The sequence below is a fragment of the Mustela erminea genome, chromosome 3 (assembly GCF_009829155.1).
Source record: "Mustela erminea isolate mMusErm1 chromosome 3, mMusErm1.Pri, whole genome shotgun sequence".
Classification (NCBI taxonomy): domain Eukaryota; kingdom Metazoa; phylum Chordata; class Mammalia; order Carnivora; family Mustelidae; genus Mustela; species Mustela erminea.
In genome coordinates this window covers 56157698-56180211 of record NC_045616.1, presented here as the reverse complement: position 1 = coordinate 56180211, position 22514 = coordinate 56157698, and the positions used below count along the sequence as shown (strand labels likewise).

The 22514-nt window shown below is 37.0% G+C and overlaps 1 protein-coding gene across 2 annotated transcripts in view; it reads right to left on the bottom strand.

Moving 5' to 3' along the window:
• EDIL3 (EGF like repeats and discoidin domains 3) overlaps nt 1-22514 on the bottom strand; it is a 413532-nt gene that overhangs the window by 165732 nt on the left and 225286 nt on the right. For both annotated transcript variants that reach the window (XM_032335811.1, XM_032335809.1), the window contains one exon: nt 19739-19852. In XM_032335811.1, the coding sequence (XP_032191702.1) occupies nt 19739-19852 (114 nt within the window). The remainder of the gene's footprint in view (nt 1-19738; nt 19853-22514) is intronic.

The window sequence follows — 22514 nt, the reverse complement described above, 5'->3', positions numbered from 1 at the left end:
CAAAAATATGGCTTAATAGTATCATGTTCTGCTATTTTACTTACATGTTTTTACACATGGAATGAGAGATCAAAACTCAGCAGAAAGGCCAGAAATAGACATTCAGTGAAAATGTCTTATTAACAGCTTTTAATTCCAAAAGCTTCAGCCATATTATACAGGAGGAAAGGAGTATCTTTTGAAAAAAAATAAGCCATTAACTCAGGGTTCTGAACATTTTTTTATGCTCTGGATTCTTTTATCAGTCTGGTGAAGACTAGAGGCTCTCCTCAGAATACTTCTGTTCAGTGTATAAAATGAAATACAGAGAAATGCAATGTAATTACCAAACTATTGAACAATGGATGATATAGTAATATATGTGCTTATCTATTAACACATTAAATAACCAAGTTATTGGGAAGTCTACTATAGTTTCATATTAATAAAAATGTATGTTTTTCAAACATGTGCAACAAGTAGACTGTGGTATAAAAATATCTGTGATTTCTATCAGTGAAAAAGTTGTTGGTACTCTTAGTATTACGATCTGTTGTTGCCAACATTTTTCCATCAACATAATTAATGGAAATTCTACATTGCAGGTAGCCATTTTGATTTTCTTATCAAAGGAAGCAGACACCTTGAACTCTATCCATCCATCTTTTGACGGTTCTGTACCTTTGGTTAAAAGCTGCATGAAGCATCTCGAACGGTGGGACCAAGAGCATCCTTACATTAATCCCTGCTGCAAAGTGCTCATGTTCTGTTAAACTGAAAACTATTCACAATAGTAGAGTCTATGAAAATTCTAATGGGATGGGAAACGGTATTATCAAGTTACTGCAGAAAGGATATGAAGCAATATTTATATACCAAATAGTTGTATTATGGATGTTTAAAAAATTGTGTGTCTGCCTGGGTGTACCAGAGAAAATATAAAGGGAATTTTATTTTGAACAAACCACCACAAATATCCTTGGGTTTCTTGGAGCTAAGAGCTGCAGTTCAATTTCTTGGTATTTTGTAGTTAGATAATAGTGCTGAGTATTTATAGGCTTCCTTATATAACTATAGTTCTATCCATTTTTCTTGTCAGAAGAGTTTATTTTCTGTCCCTGCTCCTGTTTTCCTTGAATTTTAGTATTGGATTTACTGACTTTGCTCTGGCTCTACTTCTTTTTATAGAACCATATTCCTCAAGTTCAATTTATTTTTAAGTTGGATACTTTATGTGTCCATTCCCTTTAGAGCTCTAAAAAGAATGTGTATTATTGACCAGATAAAGCTATTAAGGTAACTATTATGAAATTTATTTTTAGGTCCTTGGCCACCTTAATGGCTCTTTGGGGTTTAAGATATGCTCAAAGTGGAGTGCACCATAACCTGGGAGGAGTGTCTGTGGCTATTACTTCTCAATCAACACCTGCTCAATCTGGAAGAGCTGCAATCTGGCATTCTCTTCTACCACCAACTATAATTACTTAAGGGTCATTAATGGCTTGAGGCTCCAAATTAAAAAGTCTTTCCTTAAGTATCCATTGCCTTGACCAGCTTTTATTTTTGGAAACACTCTTTTCCTTGCTCTCTCAAGTTTTTCTTTTCTTTCTATTTTTCTGATTTTGCTTTTATTTTATTACCTGTCTTAAATTCTATCTTTAGCAATCTCCCTTCAATCTTACCACTTCACCATTCTCATCGAATCCCTAAATCTGAATCTTAATCTGCATTTTAATAACTAGCTTACCAGGATGTGCAAATTGTGCTTGCAATTCAGTATGCCTTATGCAGGAAAGGGATCTGTTGTATTCCTAGCCTTCAGCTGAAGAAGGTAGCTTTGAAGATAAAACTCAAAACATGTATGTGACTCTTTGTCTTACATGCTGCTGGAAGCCATCACTTTTCAAGTCTCTGATTTGCTTGAAAACTGTGGCAAGGGTCATGCCAGTTGTTGGTATATCTGCCCATGTTAGCTCCATTCTTGCCAGTAAAATTTTAGTGCAACTATTTGAAACCCTTGGGATTTCAGGAAATCATGGAAAATTGTCTACATTTGGCAAAATATCAGAAATCACCTATATTCTTGCCTTGCTGCTATTTGAGAAAAGCATTTAACTCTGCTCTTTGGTGAATGTGATAAAGGGAGAGACCATTGTAGTTTGTGTCTCAAATTTCTCCATTATGAAATAACCATTTCATCCCCATTTTGATAATTCAAACCCCAAATTTTACCTAAGCACCTCATAATGCCATGTTAACATGTGTAGAAGATAATGACTAGCCCACAAATGACATTTGGGGATTTAACTATGTCCAAAGTATAAATTCATTAGATGAGTTCTTTTCTAGTGGTTTCCTTATAGACTTTTTTAAGATTTATTTTTTTTTTTTTGAGAAAGAGAGAGGGGCAGAGCAAGCATGAGTGGGGGAGGGATAGAGGGAGAGGGAGAAGCAGACTAACCACTGAGCAGGGAGCCCTAGGGACATGGAGTTCAATCCTAGAACCATGGGATCATGACCTGAGGTGAAAGCAGATGCTTAAACTACTGAGTCATCTGAGTCATCTAGGCACCCAGGTTTTGTTTTTTCTATATTGTATATACTTTATTTGGATTCTTCCTTTTATCTTTTCTTTTTTCAACTTTTTTTTTTTAAAGGAGAGGAACAGTGAGGTTGAAAAGATTGACATTTTCAGTCTGAGAAAAGTATAGTATTTTTCAATCGTACAATTTTAAATTTTATGAGGATGAAATCAAGTTGTCTTGCTCCCAAACACCCCTGATCTCTGCAAACTTCATCTTTGAATTAGGAAATATTAGAATGAGCTTTATGCTGGAGTATAAATGCCGGACTAAACATTAACCCCTGGGCATACGCAGTTTAGCGCGTAATGGGAATGTTCATATAATTGGAAAATCAACAAGATCTTATTGGATGTTTCAGTAATTATTTGCAATCAAGTACAAAACTGTCAGGTAATGAGAATCTGATTGAATTTGTTTGAGGAATTTAACAAGTCCCAGGGGGTCTATTTGAGCATTTTGCAGATATTTATTTTCTACCGTTCCTTTATTAGATCATCACTTTAAGGTACAAAAGGTAAACTTTCAAAGTGATATGTCTGTACAAAACTGTTGGGCAACATTTGGGAAAATATACCCAGAGGCATCTGATTGAAGATGGAACTTGCATGTCAGACACAGAAAATCCAATTTGGTTTTGTCATTGAGTCAATTTTTTGTGTTTATTGTTGCAAAGACTTCATCCTCAGTAATGCTGGAATCATTTCTTTCCTTGAGGGCTATTGATATACTTGCACAGTATTCTGTTTTGTTTTGTTTTAAAACTTCTTGTCACATCTTTTTAAAAAAACTGTGAGAAATTAGGTTCAAATAATTATTTATACTCGAGTATTTAGAGTTATGGTTGTTCCCATTTATATCTCTATATATTTATGGCTAGACTTTAAATATTATGTATCTTAGATTTAACATTATATAATTAATCCTGAATATAAACCTTTTTATCAATCCATAGTTGGTTTCTTAATTTTTTATTATGTTTGCAAAAGGTGACAGCTTAAGGCAAACCATCCTTTTTCTGTCCTATTAGATTTCTGGATTAATTCCTAATTTTATGTATTTCAAGGAAAGTAATCTGAAATTTATGTCAGGTGATGCTTTAAAAGACAAAAATCATTGCTAAAGCATGCCAGACATTTCAAATTTCTAAAACAGCAGATTTTTTTTATCTGCAAAAAACTAGGATTCGAGTTAATGATTTTTTTTGTACTACATTAATTTAGGAAATTCTTTCGTTCTTCTTTCTTTTTTCTTTTTTTTTTTTTTTTTTGCCTTCTTGCTATATTTACAAAAGTTAGTCTAGTTTGCTGTTTTAAAAATTCGTTATGGTTGGGGCGCCTGTGTGGCTCAGTGGGTTAAGGCCTCTGCCTTCGGCTCAGGTCATGATCCCAGGGTCCTGGGATCAAGGCCCCCATCGTGCTCTCTGTTCAGTGGGGAGCCTGCTTCCTCCTCTCTCTCTGCCTGCCTCTCTGTCTACTTGTGATCTCTGAGTGTCAAATAAGTAAATAAAATTTTTTTAAAAAAAATTCCTTATGGTTGCACAAAATGACAGCTCATGAGATGGATTTTTAATATGTGTATGTTGTTTGCCATTAACTGGTCTTGACCCCACATTGTCAGGGCCTAAAAGGAAACTGAACATCCTAAAAATCTCATCATATGATAACAGAGAAATTGAAAGCATCCTCTAAATATTAAGATTCTAAAGGACAAAGGGTATCCTGTGCATGTCATCTTTCTTATAAAATTCCCCTCTCAATCACCCTCCATTTGGTACCTGCTATACATTCTTCTGGAATCAGCTCAAATGTCATTTCCTTAAACCCCAAAACAGAGGGGCACCTGGGTGTCTCAGTGGGTTAAGCCTCTGCCTTCGGCTCAGGTCATGATCTCAGGGTCTTGGGATAGAGCCCCGCATCGGGCTCTCTGCTCGGCAGGGAGCCTGCCTCCTCCTCTCTCTCTCTGCCTGCCTCTCTGCCTACTTGTGATCTCTGTCAAATAAATAAAATCTAAAAAAAACCCCAAAAAACAAAACAACAACAACAAAAAACCAGACAGGCACCCTGTAATGGCTCCCTTTTCTTTGCATTCATAGCACTCATCATGCTTTATAATTAGATATATAATTCTTGTTTTTCTCTCTCACTAATCTATATATGTGTATATATATATATATATATATATATACATATATATATACACTCCATGAGAGTAGGAACTGAATTTATTTTAATTACCATTTTGCCCCAGCTCTTCTGGGTGGCTACTATTGGATGTAATTTGCTGAATGAATTCATTCATTCATATATGTTCTCAAAACCTGTACACATTTATGCGAAGAAAAAAAATCAATAAATATTTGTGGCTAGTTTACTTGATTACATGATTGAATGAATACATTTACTATATTATAATAATGAACTCTGTAATTTTCTTACTAAATTTGTATGTGTATTAATTCTCATTTTTACTTCCTGGTAGATACCTCTTATTTTTAATATTCTTTACTTTGTATCAGAATTTGTTTATATTTTCTTTTGGATCTATGTCACGCCTGGACATAACAGAGTAGAAATGTAGTGTTACATGGCATAAAACTATAATCTTTGATCATCCATTTAGAGTAAAAAAATACTGGAATTTGTTAACCCACCATTAGTTTCTTTTTACAATTCACTAAAATACTTGATCAAACAGGTGTGTTAGCTTACCATAATTACAAACATGAAAACATAGATAACCTGGGAAACAAACTGAGGGCTGCTGGAGGGGAAGGTGATGGACATTAGGGAGGGCATGTGATGTGATGAGCACTGGGTGTTATACACGACTAATGAATCACTGAACACTACATCAAAAATAAAAAAGAAATGAAATTAGGTGTTTGTGGTTCTGATGTATGTGGTGATGTCATTTAAAAACAAAACACAGCAACCCCTATTTCCTATAATGGTTGGATTCATATTTTTTTATTAAAATTATAGTAATGCCAAGGGTTTCCTAAATTATTGTACTACTAAAACATGGTATGCAAGACATTGTAGCTGGCTTCTACACAAGTTGTTCTCAAGTACATAGTTACTAAAGATAGGTTAGTTGTTTGAGTACAAAAAATTAAAATCGCACAAAATTCTAACAAAAGAAAAGATGGGATCACTGGCATTGGCTTTTCAAATAACTCAAAAATCCTTGCGTCCTTCTATTTATTAATGCAATTATTTGTTTATTTACAACATTTACTGACCTATAATTTCACTAAGTACTTTATAAATGCTATTAATTTTGATCTACCTATTTATATAAACCAAATAGTTATATTAATTCCACCGATGGATGAGAAATCTGAAGTCCAAAAAGGGCAACAAATTTATCCAGACATTAGTTACAAAGAGGAAAATCTAGAGTTTATGCCCCAGTTCTATCTGAATGCAAAGCCTGTGCTCTTTCCTCTTACTCTTCTGACACTTGCCAAGGCCACTCCTCAAGTACAAATGTTCTCACAGCGTACAGTGTAGCAAACAGTGCTCCTTTCATCCTGCAAGGAGCAGGCCCCATCACACTTATGCTTAGAAGTAAGTGCAGGATCTTGCAGCTGCAGTGCTGGGAGGGAAGGCCAGGCCTGGCAGTTTACTTGCCATGTTGACTTAGGCAAATTATTTACTGAGCCCGCTCAGTTTTCTCTGGAAAATGGAGCCAGCGATAAATAGAACCCACTACGAAGAGTGTTAAGCGTGTTAAATAAATCAATATTTAAAGTACTTAGGACAGTCTTGGCACACAGTAAAAGTCTAAATTAAAATCAACATTATCATATGACAGTTGGTGATAGAGTGTTCAGTTATTTACAAAAGCAATAATTAAGTGTTGAGCGTATAAAAGTAAATATCACATAATTTAGTTATCTATACAGTGTTTTAACAATTTTCACTGCATAAGCTTGTACTTGTACAAATGTACTTGGCAGCATTGCTATCAAAAGGAAAGATACACATGTACATTTATAAAGTGTATGCTGTATGTGTTTGTATATTTATACATACTAGCTCATTTGTAACAAAGGCTTAAAGAGTTACCTCTGCTCAAAAAATGAAGATATAGAAACGTTAATTTATATTTTTAAAAATATGTTCACATGTATCATCATCTCTTGTCCTTATCACTTTAAAGGTAGAATTCTTAAGGTAAAGCTATAGGATTATCTAGATTATAAAGCTTAGTTTTTAAAAAACTGGATAATTATGACACTCAAGAAACATCACTTAATCCTCAGTTGAAGATTTGGGTTTTAATTTTTAATAAAACTCTCTAAAACCATCCAAGTCTTAATACTTTTTTGCATAATAGTTTGGGGTTGTTGCATTATAAGAGATCCCTTGGTAACTATTTTAATTTCCAGAAATAGTATCAGTGATGAAAATGAATTTGAGTGCCACTTCTGAAATTTAATCATGTCACATTTAAACACCCTCCAGGGAAATGAATATGGCTATTGTGGGCCACATAGTCCAATCAATGAAAACAATCCTAGTTATTTTTAGATTAGTAAACTAAAGTGCTATCAATTTCCATTGCGCTTACTTTAGTTTAAACATCACGTTCTGTTAAACATACACAGCAAAGCTTATCTTTTCTTAAGAGAATAGGTTTCTAGTCCAGTATATCATCATTTCCTTTCAAGCTGTGTATGAAAATGGCTGAACGCTTGAGCTTATATCATTAAAAACAATAAGGAAATATAAATTAGGACTTTATAATTAGGAGAATTGCTGTAATACTGTAATAAATAGTCTGAGCATGTCTATTTGATTTTCACCTATCATTCAAATGTAACTTCAATTAAAATTACAAATAATCAAAATTAAATTCCCCATAATAGATAAATGAAAAATAAAGCTAGAAATAAATGAGATCTGCCAAAGTAAGTGATGAGCTATATGAACAATACTTGGAAATCTAAATTAAAATATTTAAATCAGAAGTATTATTGCCTTAGCCTACCTACAAATATAATTAGCAAATAATTACTGAAAAAATTATAGGAAGGTTTTTGCCCAGTATTAAAAACTTTTGTTATTAACATTTAAAATATTACATTTACTGAATATGTTTGATTGGTGACTGATCTGGATAATAACAATTATTACTACATAACTGGACATCATGTTATAATCAATAGGGTTAAGTATAAATTTCTTCCTTATAAAGTAAAAAATGCATAATAGCTATATTAATTAAAGACATACATTATGAGAAAGAATTCACATAGATTTTTAAATGGTATTTATTAAGGTACTATCTTAAACATCTTTTTTTTTAACTGCTTGACTGAAAATTTAAAAAAACATTGAAGTTTTAAATGTGTAGTATCTCACTAATATTAAAAAATATTTCACTTAATTGCACTGGCAAAGGTAGTCTTTTTTTTTTTTAATTCAATTAGCCAACATATAGTACAACATTAGTTTCAGGTGTAGAGTTCAATAATTCACCAGTTGCATATAACACCCAGAGCTCATCACATCACATGTCCTCTTTCATGCCCATCACCCACATTGGCAAAGGTAGTCTTAATAAACTGCTTAAAATTGAAGAGCATGCAAAAATGAGGGAAAGACAAGAGAAAGGTTAAAAATCTGAGAAAAGCAAATCTTTATGATGGTATATAAACAGACATCAAGATCAGTGTCAACACCACTCAAAGAGTTATACCCCAAATTACCACTTTTATATTTTCAAGTCTTGCAGTGGTAGTTAGATCACAGCATTCATATGTGTCTACCTGATATTTGAAATGGAGAAGAAATAAATAATGATCTAAGATAAATTATCAAGACCTGTGGATGCAGAAGTGGCCTAAATGGAGGAACAGAGTCTTTGTTTGCTTCTTTTATTTAAAATCTATCTGTATAACCCTATTGCAAAGCAGAATTAAAAGATTTTATTAAAGTCAAAAAAATTTCAACTTGCAGTATGATTTACAGAGTATCAATTAATATACCAAATTATATTTCATTACACTAGCAAAAGCATCTTTGGCATACTACTCAAAAAATGAGAAGTCAGGTAAAAAATAACTTGATGGGGGGCACCTGGGTGGCTCTGTGGATTAAGCTGCTGCCTTTGGCTCAGCTCATGATCTCAGTGTCCTGGGATGGAGCCCTTCATCGGGCTCTCTGCTCAGCAGGGAGCCTGCTTCCCCCTCTCTCTCTGCCTGACTCTGCCTACTTGTGATTTCTCTCTCTGTCAAATAAATAAATAAAATCTTAAAAAAAAAATAACTTGATGGTAATTGAGGACACTGAGAAGTCAGATATCATTTCTTCACTTAACCCAGAATGCTAGGTTCATTCATTCATTCATTCATTCATTCATTCATTTAGCAAATGTCTCTTGAGCACCCACTGTTTGCTAGTTCTCTTCTGGCAACTGTGATCAGAACAGTACACTACCTCCCTTGTGGAGAATATACTCCATTGGAGGAACAGTCAACAAACAATATGTAAAAGTAAAAATATGATATGTTAATGATTAATGCTAAGGAGAAAACCTATAGCAGAGAAGGGGATGGGTGTGTTTTGGTGTGTTGAGGTAGGGAGGTAGAAAGGCTGAGGAAAGGCTCACTGGGAGGACGCCTTTAGGCAAAGAGCCAAAGGACGTACTGGAGTGCTCATAACATCATAATAGAGTATTATAGAAAAGGGGAGATGGGAACGGGAATGCTGTAGGGCATGGATGTGCCAGGTGTGTGCCAGGCATGTGTCAGGAACAGCTAGGAGACCAGCGTGGCTGAAAGAGTGCACAAAAAAGGGAGAGTCCCATGAGATGTGGTCACAGAGGTGAGTGAATAGGGCAGAGGCACAGGCAGGTCCTACTGGCCTCAGGAAACAGGGGGACTGTAAGATTCACTTGGCTTGAGATCAGAAGTCTGTGGAAGATTCTGAACTGCTAGGTGATGTGTGTTGACTTTTGCTTTAACAGGCTCCCTCTGGCAGCAGAGTTAAGAAGCACATGTAGAAGGAAGGAAGGGCCTCTCTGTAGTAGAAATGTCTCACGGGAACTTTTTATGTCTCTTGATAAACTTTTTTTGGTCACCTCCTTTACCTTAAAATTCTCTGCCCTTAAGTAAAGACAAATACCTCCCCCCTGGAGAGAGAAAGACAGAGAGAGAGACAGAGAAAGAGAAAGAGAGGTGTGTGCATGTGTGTGTCTGTGTCTGTGTATGTGTGTGCATGTGTGTGTGTCTGTGTATGTGTGTGTGTGTGTCCATGTATGTGTTTCCTGGGATGGTTCCCATTTCTTCCTTTCTCTTTTCCGTATCCTTTCTAAAGTTTGTCAGCTAGCCTCTATTCCTCTTTAGCATTTCATCTATTTCCATTTATCTCTATTTCCCATTTGTGAAGTGAGAGGGGGTAGAGATATGGAGTCGAAGAAAAAGCAGAGTGAGAAACAGTCAGTCCAGTCTTTTGTTCACAAATGTAGTGCTCTCTCACCAAATAGACATTTAAAATATAATTATACTTTTCAGATCACAAAGGTACTATAAGCCTTATAAATTGAAAATATACCAAAGAATAAAGATGAAGACACAACTCAACTATAATACAATAGATTTCAAACTAGTTCCTTTGTAGGAAAGTTCTGTTCATGTTTTTGTTGGTTTTTTCTTCTGTTGTGCTTAATTTTATTGAATTAAAAGACATAATAAACTGAGGATAAGAAGTGTTTTCCCGGGGAGGAGTCAAGATGGCGGAGAAGTAGCAGGCTGAGACTACTTCAGCTAGCCGGAGATCAGCTAGATAGCTTATCTAAAGATTGCAAACACCTGAAAATCCATCGGCAGATCGAAGAGAAGAAGAACAGCAATTCTGGAAACAGAAAAACAACCACTTTCTGAAAGGTAGGACCGGCGGAGAAGTGAATCCAAAGCGACGGGAAGATAGACCCCGGGGCGAGGGGCCGGCTCCCGGCAAGTGGCGGAGCAACGGAGCACAAAATCAGGACTTTTAAAAGTCTATTCCGCTGAGGGACATCGCTCCAGAGGCTAAACCGGGGCTAAGCCCACGCGGGGTCAGCGTGGCCTCAGGTCCCGCAGGGTCACAGAAGGATCGGGGGTGTCTGAGTGTCGCAGAGCTTGTGGGTATTGGAACGGGAAAGCCGGCTACAGAGACAGAGCTGACAGTAAGCTCATAGCTCGGTGTTACCTTGAACCGGTCGCAGGCTCGGTGAGCTCGGAGCGCGGCCGGAGGTCAGGCAGACGGGAGTAACTGGGCGCTGTTCTCTGAGGGCGCACTGAGGAGTGGGGCCCTGGGCTCTCGGCTCCTCCGGGCCGGAGACCAGGAGGCCGCCATCTGTATTCCCGTCCTCCGGAACTCTAAGGAAAGCGCTCAGGGAACAAAAGCTCCTGAAAGCAAACGCGAGCGGATTACTCACCCCCGCCCCTGCTAAGGGCGGTGCAATTCTGCCTGGGGCAAAGACACTTGAGAATCACTACAACAGGCCCCTCACCCAGAAGATCAATAAGAAATCCAGCCGAGACCAAGTTCACCTACCAAGTAGTGTGGTTTCAATACCAAGGAGAGCAACAGAATTCCAGAGGAGAAGAAAGCAAAGCACGGAACTCATGGCTTTTTCCCTGTGATTTTTTTTAGTCTTGCAGTTAATTTAATTTTTTTCTTTTTCATTTTTTGTTTTTTTTTCTCGCCTTCTGGTAATTTTTTTTTAACTTTTACCTTTTTCTTTTTTAACGTTTTTTAACTAGTTTATCCAATATATATATTTTTTCTTTTTTATGTTTTTCTTATTTGTTTTCTTTTTTTAAATTCTTTTCTTTTATTTTTTTTTCTTTTTTCTTTTTTTTTCTTTCTTCCTTTTTGAACCCCTTTTTATCCACTTTCTCCCCCCTCACGATTTGGGATCTCTTCTAATTTGGTTAAAGCATATTTTCCTGGGGTTGTTGCCACCCTTTTAGTATTTTACTTGCTTCTTCATATACTCTTATCTGGACAAAATGACAAGACGGAAAAATTCAACACAAAAAAAAGAACAAGAGGCAGTACCGAAGGCTAGGGACCTAATCAATACAGACATTGGTAATATGTCAGATCTAGAGTTCAGAATGACAATTCTCAAGGTTCTAGCCGGGCTCAAAAAAGGCATGGAAGATATTAGAGAAACCCTCTCGAGAGATATGAAAACCCTTTCTGGAGAAATAAAAGAACTAAAATCTAACCAAGTTGAAATCAAAAAAGCTATTAATGAGGTGCAATCAAAAATGGAGGCTCTCACTGCTAGGATAAATGAGGCAGAAGAAAGAATTAGTGATATAGAAGACCAAATGATAGAGAATAAAGAAGCTGAGCAAAAGAGGGACAAACAGCTACTGGACCACGAGGGGAGAATTCGAGAGATAAGTGACACCATAAGACGAGACAACATTAGAATAATTGGGATTCCAAAAGAAGAAGAAAGAGAGAGGGGAGCAGAAGGTATACTGGAGAGAATTATTGGGGAGAATTTCCCCAATATGGCAAAGGGAACGAGCATCAAAATTCAGGAGGTTCAGAGAACGCCCCTCAAAATCAATAAGAATAGGCCCACACCCCGTCACCTAATAGTAAAATTTACAAGTCTCAGTGATGAAGAGAAAATCCTGAAAGCAGCCCGGGAAAAGAAGTCTGTAACATACAATGGTAAAAATATTAGATTGGCAGCTGACTTATCCACAGAGACCTGGCAGGCCAGAAAGAGCTGGCATGATATTTTCAGAGCACTAAATGAGAAAAACATGCAGCCAAGAATACTATATCCAGCTAGGCTATCATTGAAAATAGAAGGAGAGATTAAAAGCTTCCAGGACAAACAAAAACTGAAAGAATTTGCAAACACCAAACCAGCTCTACAGGAAATATTGAAAGGGGTCCTCTAAGCAAAGAGAGAGCCTACAAGTGGTAGATCAGAAAGGAACAGAGACCATATACAGTAACAGTCACCTTACAGGCAATACAATGGCACTAAATGCATATCTCTCAATAGTTACCCTGAATGTTAATGGGCTAAATGCCCCTGTCAAAAGACACAGGGTATCAGAATGGATAAAAAAACAAAACCCATCTATATGTTGCCTCCAAGAAACTCATTTTAAGCCCGAAGACACCTCCAGATTTAAAGTGAGGGGGTGGAAAAGAATTTACCATGCTAATGGACATCAGAAGAAAGCAGGAGTGGCAATCCTTATATCAGATCAATTAGATTTTAAGCCAAAGACTATAATAAGAGATGAGGAAGGACACTATATCATACTCAAAGGGTCTGTCCAACAAGAAGATTTAACAATTTTAAATATCTATGCCCCCAACGTGGGAGCAGCCAACTATATAAACCAATTAATAACAAAATCAAAGAAACACATCAACAATAATACAATAATAGTAGGGGACTTTAACACTCCCCTCACTGAAATGGACAGATCATCCAAGCAAAAGATCAGCAAGGAAATAAAGGCCTTAAACGACACACTGGACCAGATGGACATCACAGATATATTCAGAATATTTCATCCCAAAGCAACAGAATACACATTCTTCTCTAGTGCACATGGAACATTCTCCAGAATAGATCACATCCTCGGTCCTAAATCAGGACTCAACCGGTATCAAAAGATTGGGATCATTCCCTGCATATTTTCAGACCACAATGCTCTAAAGCGAGAACTCAACCACAAAAGGAAGTTTGGAAAGAACCCAAATACATGGAGACTAAACAGCATCCTTCTAAAGAATGAATGGGTCAACCGGGAAATTAAAGAAGAATTGAAAAAAATCATGGAAACAAATGATAATGAAAATACAACGGTTCAAAATTTGTGGGACACAACAAAGGCAGTCCTGAGAGGAAAATATATAGCGGTACAAGCCTTTCTCAAGAAACAAGAAAGGTCTCAGGTACACAACCTAACCCTACACCTAAAGGAGCTGGAGAAAGAACAAGAAAGAAACCCTAAGCCCAGCAGGAGAAGAGAAATCATAAAGATCAGAGCAGAAATCAATGAAATAGAAACCAAAAAGACAATAGAGCAAATCAATGAAACTAGGAGCTGGTTCTTTGAAAGAATTAATAAAATTGATAAACCCCTGGCCAGACTTATCAAAAAGAAAAGAGAAAGGACCCAAATAAATAAAATGATGAATGAAAGAGGAGAGATCACAACTAACACCAAAGAAATACAAACTATTATAAGAACATACTATGAGCAACTCTATGCCAACAAATTTGACAATCTGGAAGAAATGGATGCATTCCTAGAAACATATAAACTACCACAACTGAACCAGGAAGAAGTAGAAAGCCTGAACAGACCCATAACCAGTAAGGAGATTGAAACAGTCATTAAAAATCTCCAAACAAAAAAAAGCCCAGGGCCAGACGGCTTCCCGGGGGAATTCTACCAAACATTTAAAGAAGAACTCATTCCTATTCTCCTGAAACTGTTCCAAAAAATAGAAATGGAAGGAAAACTTCCAAACTCATTTTATGAGGCCAGCATCACCTTGATCCCAAAACCAGACAAGGATCCCATCAAAAAAGAGAGCTATAGACCAATATCCTTGATGAACACAGATGCGAAAATACTCAACAAAATACTAGCCAATAGGATTCAACAGTACATTAAAAGGATTATTCACCACGACCAAGTGGGATTTATACCAGGGCTGCAAGGTTGGTTCAACATCCGCAAATCAGTCGATGTGATACAACACATCAATAAAAGAAAGAACAAGAACCATATGATACTCTCAATAGATCCTGAAAAAGCATTTAACAAAGTACAGCATCCCTTCCTGATCAAAACTCTTCAAAGTGTAGGGATAGAAGGCACATACCTCAATATTATTAAAGCCATTTATGAAAAATCCACCGCAAATATCATTCTCAATGGAGAAAAACTGAAAGCTTTTCCGCTAAGGTCAGGAACACGGCAGGGATGTCCATTATCACCACCCCTATTCAACATAGTACTAGAGGTCCTAGCCTCAGCAATCAGACAACAGAAGGAAATTAAAGGCATCCAAATCGGCAAAGAAGAAGTCAAATTATCACTCTTCGCAGATGATATGATACTATATGTGGAAAACCCAAAAGACTCCACTCCAAAACTGCTAGAACTTATACAGGAATTCAGTAAAGTGTCAGGATATAAAATCAATGCACAGAAATCAGTTGCATTTCTCTACACCAACAGTAAGACAGAAGAAAGAGAAATTAAGGAGTCCATCCCATTTACAATTGCACCCAAAACCATAAGATACCTAGGAATAAACCTAACCAAAGAGGCACAGAATCTATACTCAGAAAACTATAAAGTACTCATGAAAGAAATTGAGGAAGACACAAAGAAATGGAAAAATGTTCCATGCTCCTGGATTGGAAGAATAAATATTGTGAAAATGTCTATGCTACCTAAAGCAATCTACACATTTAATGCAATTCCTATCAAAGTACCATCCATCTTTTTCAAAGAAATGGAACAAATAGTTCTAAAATTTATATGGAACCAGAAAAGACCTCAAATAACCAAAGGGATATTGAAAAAGAAAGCCAACGTTGATGGCATCACAATTCCGGACTTCAAGCTCTATTACAAAGCTGTCATCATCAAGACAGCATGGTACTGGCACAAAAACAGACACATAGATCAATGGAACAGAATAGAGAGCCCAGAAATAGACCCTCAACGCTATGGTCAACTAATCTTCGACAAAGCAGGAAAGAATGTCCAATGGAAAAAAGACAGCCTCTTCAATAAATGGTGCTGGGAAAATTGGACAGCCACATGCAGAAAAATGAAATTGGACCATTTCCTTACACCACACACAAAAATAGACTCAAAATGGATGAAGGACCTCAATGTGAGAACGGAATCCGTCAAAATCCTTGAGGAGAACACAGGCAGCAACCTCTTCGACCTCAGCCGCAGCAACATCTTCCTAGGAACAACGCCAAAGGCAAGGGAAGCAAGGGCAAAAATGAACTATTGGGATTTCATCAAGATCAAAAGCTTTTGCACAGCAAAGGAAACTGTTAACAAAATCAAAAGACAACTGACAGAATGGGAGAAATTTGCAAACGACATATCAGATAAAGGACTAGTGTCCAGAATCTATAAAGAACTTAGCAAACTCAACACCCAAAGAACAAATAATCCAATCAAGAAATGGGCAGAGGACATGAACAGACATTTCTGCAAAGAAGACATCCAGATGGCCAAGAGACACATGAAAAAGTGCTCCATATCACTCGGCATCAGGGAAATACAAATCAAAACCACAATGAGATATCACCTCACACCAGTCAGAATGGCTAAAATAAACAAGTCAGGAAATGACAGATGCTGGCGAGGATGCGGAGAAAGGGGAACCCTCCTACACTGTTGATGGGAATGCAAGCTGGTGCAGCCACTCTGGAAAACAGCATGGAGGTTCCTCAAAATGTTGAAAATAGAACTGCCCTATGACCCAGCAATTGCACTATTGGGTATTTACCCTAAAGATACAAACGTAGTGATCCAAAGGGGCACGTGCACCCGAATGTTTATAGCAGCAATGTCCACAATAGCCAAACTATGGAAAGAACCTAGATGTCCATCAACAGATGAATGGATCAAGAAGATGTGGTATATATACACAATGGAATACTATGCAGCCATCAAAAGAAATGAAATCTTGCCATTTGCGACAACATGGATGGAACTAGAGCGTATCATGCTTAGTGAAATAAGTCAAGCAGAGAAAGACAACTATCATATGATCTCCCAGATATGAGGAAGTGGTGATGCAACATGGGGGCTTAAGTGGGTAGGAGAAGAATCAATGAAACAAGATGGGATTGGGAGGGAGACAAACCATAAGTGACTCTTAATCTCACAAAACAAACTGAGGGTTGCTGCGGGGGGTCGGGGAGTTGGGAGAGGGGGGTGGGGTTATGGACACTAGGGAGGGTATGTGCTTTGGTGAGTGCTGTGAAGTGTGTAAACCTGGTGATTCACAGACCTGTACCCCTGGGGATAAAAATATATGTTTATAAAAAATAAAAAATAAAAAAAAAAAAGTGTTTTCCTTTCACCTTTATTATAAATACCTCCCAGTTTATTACTTGTGTTTATAGTTTATTACTTTTATATAGATGTTTTTAGTAAATTCTATTCCTCTGTAATATCTTTTATTATTTGTTATTTGGGAGGGTATTGAGAATGATTTTATTTTAAAATATACCAGAACTTAATTAACCCATTGGTAGATATAAGAAAATAGTAGAAGGAGGGAAGTAATACGAGTGCAGACACCCATGATTAGGGTGAAAACAGTTTGGATTTGAACACAAGGACATATGGTATCCTCTGACCTACCCAGCATTAAGTTTCCATCATTCTCCCTTTCCTCTTCCTTCTGAAATAACTGCCAAAACAAATGGGCCTCTCCGCCATAACTGCAGGCTTAAGCTGACCCACGGGTAACCCTGTGGGACATGACAGAAACTTCAGGAGAAAGATTATAAATCTTACTCAGAGTGGAAGTTGGGCATATTGATTATAATCTATGAGCTGTCAATTTCCAAGATCCTAACCTCAATTAGCTTAGAGCTGGCATCACCTATAACCTGCAGGTGGTTTCTGTGTACCCTGGAGTGAGTGAGTACTTTAAGTTCTCAATGTGTAGGGAGATTAAAGATCCTTAACTTATTATAAACTCCTGCAAGTCAATACAGTAAAAACAAATACCTCAATAAGAACATATTTTACAGTGTATCCTAAGTGACTCTTTCTGATCTCTTTGTTAGGGCCCAGAGATGCACGGAGGAATGGGAGAATATCAGAACATACAATGGGATAAGGAAGTCACTACTGCTCTCATGTTCAAAGAGAAGACTGGATTTAAATATAAAGATTACATAAATGTAAAACTAAATCAAAGAAATTTATTAAACATAATAGCAAGACACTAGACATAATCTGGTGACAATTAAAAGTTCAAGGTCTATTTCAATTTGTTGTTCCATAATCAATCAAGTTTCTTTCTTTTTGAGGGTATTTTTAGATGTGGTGACCTCACCAAAATCTCTGATGGAAGGATAGAATAGGCATAAGTCACCAGTTTCAACAACTAGTTCACAGCAGATGGCTGCCTACGTAGCATTTCAACCTGTAGGCAACTGACTCTCCAGTTGCTCCTTGGCCAACACAACTTCAAGACCTAGGGCTCTTGTCCCAGGGTGCCTACAATTCAGACATCACTTCCTGTTCAGGACATTCAGAGAGCTAGTGCTTGACCACCTCAGAGTGATGCTCATTGATAGGCAGGGTTCCCATGACATGTCCCCTATACACAGTTCTCCTTTGAAGATAATGGGAAGGTCTCATCTTCTTGTCGCTCCTCTGGCTGGGCCTCCTATGGGTCATGTTTGTAGCCAGGCACTGTTTAAGCTCTGCCAAAGTTCTAGTACTGTCTGGAAAGTACTTTATTCTGGCACCCGATGTCCGTTTAGGCTGCCAGAAAATCAAATAGTCACTGACATTAGTTTTTTGGTCTTCATCTTTTTAATTAAGTGTTCATTTACAGATACCTTAGGGTGTTTTTAGTACAACTTTTAATGCTATGTAGGCAGCCATCTGCAAGTCCCATAAACCAAAGAAAAGGAGAATGCGAGAGCTGTATCTGGGAGCGCCAAGGGTCAAGTGAATCTGAGTTATGTTAATGTACTGCATGGTCAGTTAAATGCTTTATAGGAAGGTCGCTAGGTTAGTTGACTGGGTGGCCACTAGTCTTTTTGGTTGTATCATCAACCTGCTTACTCAGACTGTCCTTTTCTTCCATTCATCCATGACTGAAAGTTCCTAGGTCAACTCACAATTAATATCTTCTCCAGTTATTTTTAAGCTTAGAAATCCACCCCCACATCCAAGATATTTCTTTGATATTCAGGATTTTATTATTTTATTGAAGTTGTTCAGCATTAGGGTAATGAGCACTCACAGATCCTCATTTTGTTTATATACTCAATCCAAATCCATCCTTAAGTAATTTTCTCTGTTTTAATTTATAAACTTTGTCAAAGGGAAAGGAAGAGAAGGAAAGCGACATGTAAAGTTGTTACTCTGGCTAAAAAGGAGGGAGTGTGTGTGTATATGTGTGTGTGTGTGTGTGTGTGTGTGTGTGTGTGTGTGTGTGTGTGCATGCACACATCTGTGCTCCTGAACATGTGTAAGCGAAAGAGGAGGTATAGGGTGTTTTTGTGTTTATCTCATTCAATTCTATCTGAAGAGATATCTTGATTTAGAGGAAAATAGAATGAACTGGAAATCACAAGTTCTGATTCTACATTCCCTCTAGTTCTGCTTCTGTCACTATGAGAGCCTGGGCAAACCACATAGCCTCTATGTCTCAGTTTCTGCATCTGCCTTCTGAATGTGCATAATGTGATGCTCTAATAGTACAATATGTATCAAATCAGTAGAGCTACGGAGTTTCCGTAAGTGTCCAACAATTACTAAGCTATATCATTATTGTCCTCATTAGCACATATTTGTGCCCAATTCTGGTTTCGTCCCACTGACTATAATCCTGTCTTCTGGTTTTTGTTTCTTTTGGGGAAGAAGGGTTGCTTTTTGCTTCTTTGAAAGTACTTCAGACAAATTACTGTCCTAGTGTTTGATATATCATCATAAGACCCTGCTCTCTTAGGCTTCCAAAAAGGTAGTGTGTAAATTTCTTACTAATGTGCGTGCCAGCTCAATACAAATCTTCCTTTTATGGGTGATAGAGGCTTTCAGGTTAGAGTGCCTTGAATTTATTGTCTGAAGCAGAGGAGCCCCTCTGGTGGAAATTTAGGTCATACACATACTCAAAAGCCAAAATGGGGTTCATAAGAGAGATGTGCTTGAATCTCTACAGAAATGTTGCCCTCCTTTCAGAACACAAGGTAGCCACTCCTATATCCAGCATGCACTGAGATCTATCCTAGAGAGTATACATAAATCAACAGCATTAACAAGAACAAATATGAAATGTGTCATTTCAATAAATTATGAACTCTAGAAGCAAATTATATTGATTTTGACCCAGATTCCAGAATTAGTGGAGGATATATAAACAACAACAAAAACATATACATATGTGAATACTTACTGTATTGACAATTTCTTCCCATGAATTCACCTGGGCACTCACAGGAATAGTTAGCAACAAGGTCTGTACATATGCCACCATTTTTGCAAGGTTCAGCTTCACATTCATTTATGTCTGAGGAAAAGAGAACAGAAAGAATGAGAATTCTTGGTGAAAAAAATGATTAATTATTGGAAGGTGTTAGGCCTTTCAAATAAAACAAAATCTACATAATGCAATAACTTTTGTGTGTTTGTGAGTGTGTAAGTGCATGTAGTGCTTAAAGTCAACAACTGATTAATAATCAAGTTCAAGTGGAATCGAGAATCCAAATGAAATACCAACAGAAGCAAACCATTCCCCAATCCTGAAAATAAATATGAATAGTGTGGGGAAATATTCAGTGTATCTTTAGAATTAAATCAAGCAAATTAACCCTGATAGAGAGATGAATTGGTATCACTTACAAGATCTAGAAACCTCCCCTGCAGCAACAACTGCCAATTAACACTGTCTCATTTCATCTTAATTCATTAAAATTCTAACTGACAGAGATGTTTTAGTTTCTAAATAGTTCGCCTTTGATGAATGCGATGAGAAGCAAATTAGAGTTAATAGCTAAAGCTCGTTACATTAAGCGAAGTATAATAAATGTAAATGATGATCACTTCCTAATCTCATTCAAGGGTTTCTAAAATTAGGATGACTAAAGGGACTTACCTTTGATATATCATTATTACACCTCATGCAAAATCATATGAAATATAAAACATTCAGAAAATTGTACTAATTTCCATGCTAATTTTGGACAACAGATACAATGAATATGATTATAAGTGAAAAAAGAAATAATGACTAATTCAGGCAAATATCCATCACTGATAGACATCATTCACTCTAAGCACAGCACCATGCTGGGCTGTGGGGGAGCTAGTAAAGAAGACGGGTAATAAGCAACTGCTCCCCATCTCTTTCTTCTGCTACCACCTACTTCTATTGAAGGCTCTCTCTGTTCTTATTCCCATAGCTCCTTATAGACCTGAATAGTGTTACCTAGCAATTGTCTATTTATGTGCCTTTCACCCTCTTACCTAGTTAACCTGTGAGCCCTACAAATGAAGCCTCTGTCCTGCACTGTTCTTTGCATCTCCATGAATGCCACATGCTATCTGGGAGACCACTGGTACCAAAATATGTTTCCTGACAAAATTTTTAACAAAAGATTAGAAATAGTGGTGCAGGCAATCTAAACAAATAGTTTCGAATGTCTAATGGGCCTTCTGGTACACTAGAAAGTATCAAAACAGTAGTCTGAAGTCTGCTTAAAGCATTATCATCATTAAATTACCCCTTCAAGACCAAATAAGAACCAAACAGTGCAACAGTTCTATTTTGCCCTTTCTTTTAAATTTCTTCTTCTAAACAGTGTCTCCTCTTGGTATCAGAGTTGGTCACCCTCTCATTTTAGGTTTAGTGTAAAGTTTGGTCTACATTTCCTTAGGCAGATGATGACTTTCTTTGAAAAAGCCATCCTTTTTGGTTTCCGGTTGACTGTCACAGTTTGAAAGTAGAGATAATTTATAACTATATTCAGGAAGAATGAAGTAATTTGAGTATTTTATGACATCAAATAATAGGATAAAATCAGAATCTGATAATCTCTAAAAACAGTTGTGTGTTATAAAATATAACAAACCCCCAAATATTTGAAGCTAAAACTCTCCAGAAGGAAGGAGGGAGGGAGGAATGAAATACTCAGCCTTATTATTTATTTATTTATTTATCTATTTATTTATTTATTTATTTGACAGAGATCACAAGTAGGCAGAGAGGCAGGCAGGGGGCAGGGGTGGAAGCAGGCTCCCCGCTGAGCAGAGAACCCAATGCAGGGCTCTATCCCAGGATCCTGGGATCATGACTGGAGCCAAAGGCAGAGGCTTTAACCCACTGAGCCACCCAAGTGCCCCAGCTCTTTTTATTCTTAATCAAAATTTCACTTAGTTTTACTTTACACCAGATTAACATGCAAAATATTTTCATTATGTTCTGAAAGTAGCACAAACGTCACTGTGCTGTTTATTTTACAGTCAGTTGAATGTAAGGCAATGGGAATAATTGGTTACTTGGGAACATGCCTACTATGTCTTTCACTGCATCATATTGACTACAATCTTTTTTTATTTAGATGAGAATATGTCAATGGCTAATAAGTTAAATCTTCATGTTAGAGAATAAAATGCCTTATTTTGTAAAGTTAAACATAACAAGTTATTCTTTCATATACTTACTTACAAGGAAGAAACTGAGTATTGATGTCTGAGGACCACACAGGGAAATACAATTTGATCTTGAAGAAAAGCTTTAATTAAGATTAGCGACAGAATGGAGATGGTAGTGTATTTCCAAACAGGAAACCGGAATGAATTACAACTTTGAAAAGAAACATTCATGGTAGTATGACGATTTGTTCAGGGACACAAGTAGCCCGTCTGTCTGGAGCACAGAGTGGGAAGGGGAGTTCTGAGACCTCAAATCAGAGGATGGAGATAGGAACCAGCTTATGATGGACCATTAATGCCAGTGGAGGGAACTGTCCTTTATTTTTTGGCACTAAAGACCTGGAGCCGAATGGGAGGGTACATTCTGTACCCTTATACTTTAGATAGACGTAGTAAAGCCAATATTTGGGATAGAATTAAGAAACGAATGAAGGAAAGCAGAACAGAGAAACACATATTCGATGCTAATAGTATCAAATATATACTTCAATTCTCAGATAAGAGGTTCTAAGTGATTT